The sequence below is a fragment of the Indicator indicator genome, chromosome 1 (assembly GCF_027791375.1).
Source record: "Indicator indicator isolate 239-I01 chromosome 1, UM_Iind_1.1, whole genome shotgun sequence".
In the NCBI taxonomy this organism is placed as follows: Eukaryota; Metazoa; Chordata; class Aves; order Piciformes; family Indicatoridae; genus Indicator; species Indicator indicator.
In genome coordinates this window covers 89,235,339-89,244,260 of record NC_072010.1, presented here as the reverse complement: position 1 = coordinate 89,244,260, position 8,922 = coordinate 89,235,339, and the positions used below count along the sequence as shown (strand labels likewise).

Below are 8,922 nucleotides of genomic sequence, written 5' to 3'. Positions count from 1 at the left end.
TTTGGTCTTTTTTTTTCTCCTTTTTTTTTTTTCTTTTTTTTTGCTTTAACTCACTTGGTAAGTTTGGACTCCTCAGATGAACGTAACATTGCACACACACACACTTGGAGAAGAGAGGGAAGAGAGAGAGAGAGAGAGCGCTCGCGGTGGGCAGACAGACACACGCACGCGCCAGGTCAAAGAACTCTGATACAGTGCAAGAATTTTCCCAAAATGATTGGATCATCATTACCAAAAAACTCGCCATAACAACACCAAGAAACAAAGAAATGTTTAAGCCACACTGTTTGACTGGGATTTTTTCCTGCTTTTTTTTTTTTTTCTTCTTTTCTTTTCTTTAAATGTTTGCCACACAGAGAGAAAAAGGGTTTAAGTGGGAATGGGGGAGGGATGGACAGGCTCACAGGTGTGAGCAGGAAAGGGAGAGATCAAGATTGGGGTGGGAAGGAAGGATAAAGGATAGGGGGAGGGAGGGAGGGGCAATGGGGAGTAATTTCTTAATGTTCAGGCATTTTCTTGGTCCGCCTTGCTCTCTTCTTCTTTCACCTCTTCCTGCTGGGCACTTTCAGTAGGTTTGGTTTCTTCTACAGCATCTAGTGGAGAAAGAGATGGTCCAGAGTTAGTCAGCCATCACCTAAAGCATCCTGGATGTGCACCCAGCCATTGCACGATGGACTGCATAGCTTCAGGCTTCTCTCTCCCCGAAGTGACCCAGGTACCAAAGTCCCTGGCATTTCTGCAGCATGCAAAGAATGTGCCAGGGTTCAGCCCCAGCAGGCAAGTGTGTAGCTTTCACAAAACACCTCTAGCCCCATCAGAAAGCATGTGCAACTGGAAGGAGCTGCCTAGCTCGCTGCTGGTGTAACAGGCAACCACTATTTATTTCATCAGGTGCACTGATTAGGCTCTGGGCTTGCCAGCTAGATTAGACACCTTTTTACTGAACCCTGTGCACTGACTAGGCCAACGACTGCTGAATTTTTGTCCCTCTAATTACTACCATGGATCCTCCCAGCCAAGACTTGAAGAAATTGCAAAGAGAAAACTCTACACACATTTGAAGGCTGCAACACCCAGAGGGAGAAAAAATTAAAAACTTGTAACTCAGACTTGTCTTAAATTGAGCAGAGATGTAGAGAAATATCTCTAGCCTTCAAGAATGGAAGCCTTCATCCAGGCAGTTGTCACATCTCTCCAGTTTTCAGGGTTCTCCTTTCAAAAGCAAAGCTGCCCCAAGGGGAAGCAATGAGTGCAACTGGAGACTGGGTCTGCCTGTCAATCAGACACCTTCATTCATAGGAGAAGTTAAAATAAATGCTAGGAGCCCACGACAATGAACTAGTCAGGGGATCAGAACCAAGGGGAAGGCAGAGGCAGCCAGGAGGGACAAGGAAAACAAAAGTAGTGCCCCTCAAGCTAGAGTGATCTTACTGCTGGGTTCATCCAGTCCAAGATACCATACCCCCTTCATTGCAGCAGGACAGGTTCAATTGTCTCCAAGTCCCTGCTCACCAACTTTGGCATTTCAGATGTACAACCTAGTGCACTAACATTCTTGAGTTTCTTCCAGCAACCCTGCTGAGGTCTGTGCACTGTGTGGATTGCTTTTTATAGAAGAAGGTGATGGTTCACCAAGGGCTGCAGGGCTCTGAGTAGAGTAATGCACAAGAGTCTTATTGCACTGTAGTGGATGGTCTGCTCCATTGCCATCTCTCCCCATTCCTCAGTGACTCCTGTTCACAGGTACAGAGACACACAGACCATGGATAATTCAAACAAGCAGCATTGCTCCAGACTTGGGATAAAGAACAAGGAAAAGTGCTGAAGGGTTGGATGGTGTGGGACAGAGAAAAATGTATTTACTGAAAGAGTGCTCAAGCATTGGAACAGGTTGCCTAGAGAGATAATGTAGTCACCATCCCTGGAGGTGTCAACATGGCACTTCAGAACATGGTTAGTGGCCATGGTGGTGTTGGGTTGGCAGTTGGACTCAATGAACTCAGATGTCTTTTCCAACCAGAACAATTCTATGATTCTATGCCACACACCTCAATGCTGGCACTTGTCATACCTCCCTAGCATCATTGTATCCCCACTGATCATTCACAGAGGATTGTAGGGTCCCTGAACAGCTCCTGGCTTCTCTGATGGACCATCAAGTTACATTATACCAGCAAATAAAATGGTCCAGGGACTGCTCTCTGGCCCCGAAGTCAGCTAGCATCACAGAGCTCATGTCTATATGGATCAGCTCTTACTCTCCAAAACTGAGTGGTTGTGTCTCAAGCTGTTTGGGGAAGGGTTGTTGTATTCAAAAACCACACCATGGGCCATGCTGTCACGTTATCAATACCAATGTTCAAATGCCAGAGTTTGATCTGCAAGGATTATCATCCTCATGCTCATGTTTAGCATTAGTGAGAATGCTAACTGGGATGTGAAACTTTCCCTACTGTCACCATTCACACATTTTGGCCTGGTCCATTTGATGCCATCAGATGGCAGACTTGTATTTGCTTTTAAGACTGGCAGTAGGTACTGCATTCCTACCTCCCTCTTTCTTTCAGCTCTTCAGCTTTTAAACACGTTCTTAAGCAGCATTTCTATATGGATCACCTTTAAGATGTGTGCAACTTCATATCCTGGATCATCTTTGTTACAGGCTCTGCTTTTGGATCTTCAAATACTTCTTGTGTTCTGACTGTTGATTTTCCAAATGGAAAATGTCTGTGGGAATATCCCCACGGCCTGAGTCCCTGCACCTGCAAACCCCTTGTCAGAATAAACATATGTGGCCTTTCTTTCCCTTGATACTGAACAGCTAAACAGGATGCTGTTCAAGGACTTCTTCTACATATGGTACAGCTACAACCATGAACCAAAGATAAAATGGGCTACTGATTAAGATAGGATCCATGTATGATTTTAAGGAAAAGCAGGCCAATTTACCCTAGATTTGTTGATTTTCCTGAATGCTTGATTGAACTTCAGTGGGAAGGGAGGGCAATCCTTTTAATCCTGCTCTTCTCCAAGGCATGCACAGCAGGAGACACGTTGAACTTTGGAGCCAAGTGTATAATCCCAGTGCACAACCATCTACCCCTATATCTGAGCCAAAAGACTATCATTAGCCAGCAGCAAAGCATGCTTTCCTTTGACAGACCTTACTAAGGCTTTGCTATTAGGCTCTGATAGACCTTAATAAGGCAGAATTTTTGTGGGATTTGTTTGTTTGTTTGTTTGTTTGTTTGTTTTTTTCTGGATGGAAATTCAAGATGAATGAAAGAGCAACCAAGGATAGGCAATGTTTTTTCAGGAACACTGTATTTCGTTGTTTCAAAATTTCTGTATCTTCCTACTGAAATGATGCAGATTTTAGCCACCAGTTCTCACAGCCTCCTCAGGACAGGACAACAGAAGGGCCAGTAACGCAAGAAGCACAAGGATAGACACTGGGAGGTCCTGCACACCTGCTGTGGTACTGAGCATCTTGGCCAAGGCATATAAACTGCTAAGTTGCACAGATGCCCCTATTATATCAGCAGCTGAAAGTGGGGTTCAGCTCCTGCAGTGGTAGACTCTTGACAGTTGTCCTAGCAAAATGGGCAGGAAATGTGGTTGCACTCAAAGTGGGGGAGCTGGCAACCTCAGTGATGTGGGGTAGCTCACAATGGTTCCTGTGCCATTCTTGCTCTCAGGATAAGCAGGCAGACTGAAAAGTGATTTTTCTGCAATTTTTTTTCCTGTTGGCTCACCACAGTGGCAAATCTAATTTCCAGGGAGCGCCCATGGTGCCCAGAGATCCCTGTCTGGCAAAGGAGCCTTGCTGCTCCAGTTGACCTTCTCTGGAGAGCAGCTAGTGGTAGGCAGATAGTTCTCAGCTGAAGCAGCCCAGATTTCTCCCCTGGATGCCAATAGCCTGAACTGATACTGAGCAGAAAGTATTTAAATCACTTCACCACACATCAAGTCAAGGAGTCATCCAAACCAAATGCTGATGACATAGTGGCTGGAAAGCTGACCAGCAGAAAAGGACCTGGGCCTGCAGTTTGGAACCATCTGAACATGAGCCACAGTGTGCTCAGGTAGCCAAGAAGGCCAACAGCATCCTAGCTTGGATCAGGAATCGGTGTGGCCAGCAAGGGTAGAGAAGTGATTGCCCTCCTGTAGTCAGCATGAGTGAGGCTGCACCATGAGTACTGTGTTCAGTTTTGGGCCCTCATTACGGGAAGGACATTGAGGTGCTGGAGCATATCCAGAGAAGGGCCACAAAGCTGGTGAAGGGTCCAGAGAACAAGTCTTATGAAGAGCGGATGATGAAACTGGTGTTGTTTAGCCTGGAGAAGAGGAGGCTGAGGGTAGACCTCATTGCTCTCTACAACTACCTGATGGAAGTTGCAGTGGTCCCAAAGATTGATGAAATGCTACTAAAGCTGCTAGGAAATTGGACGTATCTTAGGAGGGTATAGCAGTGTGTGGGACACTTCCCCATATTGCTTCAACACCATTCAAGAAAAGAGAGGGTAGATCTCCTGGATGGGATGTGGTCTCTTCTCCCTAGTATCAGATGATAGGAGAAGAGGAAATGGCCTGAAATTGTGCCAGGAGAGGCTTAGGTTAGATCTCAGGAGAAAATTATTTCCTGAAAAAGTGGTCAGGCATTGGAACAGGCTGTCCAGGGAGGCAGTGGAGTCACTGTCTGTGCAGGTTATTCAATAAAGTGTGGACATGGAACCGTGGGACATATTAGTGTTGACAGTTTGACTCAATCTCAGACATCTTTTCCAGTCAAAGCAATTCTATGACCATGACACATGGCACATTAGGGCAAACTGTCATGACTGTGGATGTCCCAAGTATGAGCAAGAGGTCTACCTTTTTGAATAGGATTCCTGTGAGAGAAAATTCCAGCAGTCACTCTCCCTCTCTTTTCTTGCATGGTATTAAAAAGCAATATGGGGAAATAGCCCCCACATTGCTATGCCCTGCTGAGATATGTCTGATTACATAGCAGCTGTAGTAGCATTTCATTGATCTTTGGGATGAGGGAAAAGAAGCAGCCTGGTGTTCTTATACAGTAATAAACTTTAGCAAGAGGTAATATCATCAAGGGTCAAAAATTCAGCCCAAAAAATAAAGTTCAAGCTTTGGAACCGCTTTTCACTGCGGTGAAAAGAGGATTCTCTCTGTGCAATTGGAGCAATGCAGCACAAGACTGCTGATGTCAGGCCAGTTAATAGCAGTTTCTGATTCATGAGGGCTGGAGACACAGTTTGTCTGACTCACCATTCACTAGTTCGTTTGATGCAGGCTATTTCTGCAGTATGTTCTCTGGGGTTTTCTCTGGTCTAGTTTCCAGTGTTTCAGTAAAGGAGGGCAAGGTATCCCTGGGGAGATCAGAAGATATCTATCCTGGAGATTCCATACATCAGAGAGGGTATTTCTTACATTGCTTTTTACCCAAAATAGTTTTGATTTCCCACTTCCTTGAACCGTGGGCTACTACACCTTTTAGTTTGTGTTCAGATGCAGTTACACAGACAGGACTGCACAGCCTCAGCATTTCACATTCACTGTCACAGAATCATGGAATTGTTTCATTTGGAAAAGACCTCTAAGATCATCAAGTCTAACAGTCAACCTAACACCACTATGTCCATTAATACATGTCCCAAAGTTCCATATCCACACACTTTTTAAACATCTCCAGGGACAGTGACTCCACCACCTCCCTGGGCAGCCTGAACACTCTTTCAGGAAAGAATTTTTTCCTAATATCCAACCTAAACCTACCTGGTACAATTTAAGATCATTTCCTCTCATCCTATCACCTGATAGTAGGGAGAAGAGACCAACTCCCACCTCACTACAACCTCCTTTCAAATAATTTGAGAGAGCAATGAGGTCTCCCCTGAGCCTTCTCTTCTCCAGTCTAAACAATACCAGGTCCCTCAGCCACTCCTTACAAGACCTCTCCTCTAGACCCTTCACAAGTTTTGTTACCCTTCTCTGGACCCATTCCAGGATCTGAAAGTCCTTCTTGTAGTGAGGGGCCCCAAACTGAACACAGTATTCGAGGTGTGGCCTCACCAGTGCCCAGGGGCACAATCACTTCCACTTTGCACTTTGTTAGAATAGCCATAAAATGTGACAAAAAAGCAGGTGAGAATACAGGGTGTTCAGGCAAAATGTTCCATCCCCTGCTTGAGGAACAAAAGCATTTCATTATGGATAGCTAAATTTCCACCTGTCTAAAACTGCCTCCTATGAGATTTCCTCCTGCAAAATTCAGAGTTTCCTGTGTCCATCTGCAAGGCAGAGAACAAGTAGTTGGCAGCAAGTTATTTCTTAAGATTGACCTGGACTGGGGCGGCACTGAGATGAACATGAAAAGATCACAACATGTGAAAGTTGAAGTGGGAGTGGATAGACATCCCACCTAACCCCAGACATCTACACAGACACCTACAGCTGATCTTTTCACCCTCTGCTGCATTTCTGAGTAGTAGAAATAAACAACATTTCTACGACTCTATTAACATGATATATTTGGATGTCTAGTTTGGCACAAGAGGAATTGCAGCCTGGGAACACCTACACCCTTAGGAAGCCAAGGTGGAGACATCCACATTTGTTCTAGAGCATTCCAGCAAAAAGAAGGGCCCAAACTCACAAAATGACACTAAAATGTGCATGCGTGAAAGAAACAGAAAAGGAGGAGAGTTTGAGCTGTGTTATGAAGCAAAAGAAGCTTGAGGAGGGCCCAAAAATAAAATCTGTCCCAAAGGATAAAACATGAATGGCTAGGTCTAAAAGCTAAACCAGCCCAAGCAAATCAAGACCAAGAACAAAACCTACCAAGTTTATGCTTTCAGTCATCACCCTCACAGTCATTTCAATGCACATCAATCATCATTTGCACTATTTCTGGTGATTCCTGTCCTGTGGACTGACAACCCCCGCCCCCATCCTCTCCCTCCCGGCCCCAGCTTTGGGATCTTATTTGTTTTGCAGCTTTGCCTTTTGTTTCAGTCTTTTGAAATCTATGCTGCAGTCCAAATCACCCTATATAGTGTGTGATATATAATAGTATAAATTATCCTATAGTACAGGATAATCTTGCCAAAGAGACAGCCATCTGTGAGTTGAGATGCCACCAACCTTACTTCAATCTAGCACCCTGGTTGGGGCAGCCAAGATGAGAAACCTTTTGGGAAGCCTCAGACAAGCCTTAATTTGTGACTGCAGAATTGCTTAAGTGGTAGATCTGTGTGATGGGAGAGGCTAAAGTGTGATTGCCTTCCAGGTGAAGGTCCCAGGTCAGAGACCTGCGTAATGCCTACAGCTCCAACTGGTAGCTGCTAGGGAACTGCCCCGCCCATGGAAGAGAAACAATATGGAAATGATCTACAGATTCTTGCTGAAATAGGGTCTTAGAGAGCTCCTGCCCCTCAGCACTCCATTTATTTCCTGGAAAGGGTGAGAATCATGTCTGCGAGCCCTGCTGAGGAGCAAACGCCTTGAACATATGCGGCTTTCATTGCTGTAAAGCTGAAGCAGGCGTGGAAGCAGCAGTTTTGCTGGATGGTGGGACTTCCAGCTGCCTGTGCCTACACTGTGCGCTAATGGCTGAGCATTGCAGGCTCCTCTCCAAGTCCCTCCACTGCCCACATTAGTGAAATTAGGTTGAGTGGATTTCCGGGTAAAACAGCGCCTCTTGGGACCTGCCCAGCTCCCGTCTGACTTGCCAAGATTAATTAAATCAAAGCATACATCAGTTTATGACCACAGTAGCAGCAACCTCTCTGCTGATCATTTCTTTTGTGGCTGGTGGCTTGGTTTTGTTTTCCTTTTTGTGTCTGTTTCACTGCAGATCTTTAAATTAACCACAGCTGATGCCAAGAGAAGAGAAATTGCACAAACACTTGGGGATTCTACTACAGATGCAGGGATTTTGCTTTTGCTGCTTTCCCACTGTTTGCATAATTATTGCTGATATTAATTGTGCAAACAGAACTCTCCCATGCCTTCCTGCTAAAGTATTGCCCAGGCTATTCAGACGCTGCTCTTTCCCTAGCATTCGTCATGCTTATGCCTTTCTCCCTCTGTTTTCTGCCAACTACAGTTTGATCAGACATGGAACAGAAAATCTGTGCCTCATTTAGTCTTCTATTTGCTCCCAAATATTAATCTGTTATAAGCAGACCTCACCTGCCCCAGAGATGACTCTGTTTAGAGACATTTTTGGAGGCTAAGGCCCAATTTAAAATCCCTAACCTGAGCCTATCCTGGTTTTAATGACATTTGGATCCAGATTTGGATCCAGGCTTCACAGCTTGATTCATCTGTCCCAGTCCATCTGTCCCTCTAGCCAGCCAGAAGCTGATTCCAGGCAGAAGATGGTAGGCCTGAGACTGCTGAAACAAGACTCACTTCAGGTTCAGAGCTGTTGCTTATATTGTTCCCTTTCCAATTCAAGCTAGCCCATTGCAGTCAGCCCTATGATGCGTCATCTGCAGTGCTAAAATCCTACAGTTCCCCCACTCACTGATTCCAATACCCAGCATATTTATGCTGGCCCAGCAAAACACCAAATGACAAAGGAACTGGGTATTTCAAGTGAATGGCTATGTCTGGTCCAGGGAACTGACTTGCATGATTTCTCCCAAACCCCTGGTGAATTCCTCACTTGCTACAGATGGACGCAGGGTACTACCTGATTCTTGTGAGCCCTGGTGGTCCTGGTAGGCACAGGGCGCCTGGGAGATCTGCGCACTCTTGGTAAACCCTGCAACAAGGTTGTGGGGATGGATGTCCTTGCTGCAGGCAGCAGGCAGCAGGTTAAGAGAAGGTGCCCAACAGCTTCTGGAAAGCAGCAGGCAACGAAGCCTGTTCAGGTTAAAACAACCAGCCAAACACGGC

The 8,922-nt window shown here is 45.5% G+C and overlaps 1 protein-coding gene across 1 annotated transcript in view; it reads right to left on the bottom strand.

Annotated features, from left to right (window-relative positions):
- Positions 1-504: 504 nt before the first annotated feature.
- GAP43 (growth associated protein 43) overlaps positions 505-8,922 on the bottom strand; it is a 28,465-nt gene continuing 20,047 nt past the window's right edge. Inside the window, exon 3 of the mRNA XM_054387278.1 lies at positions 505-593. Coding sequence (XP_054243253.1) covers positions 505-593 — 89 coding nt within the window. The remainder of the gene's footprint in view (positions 594-8,922) is intronic.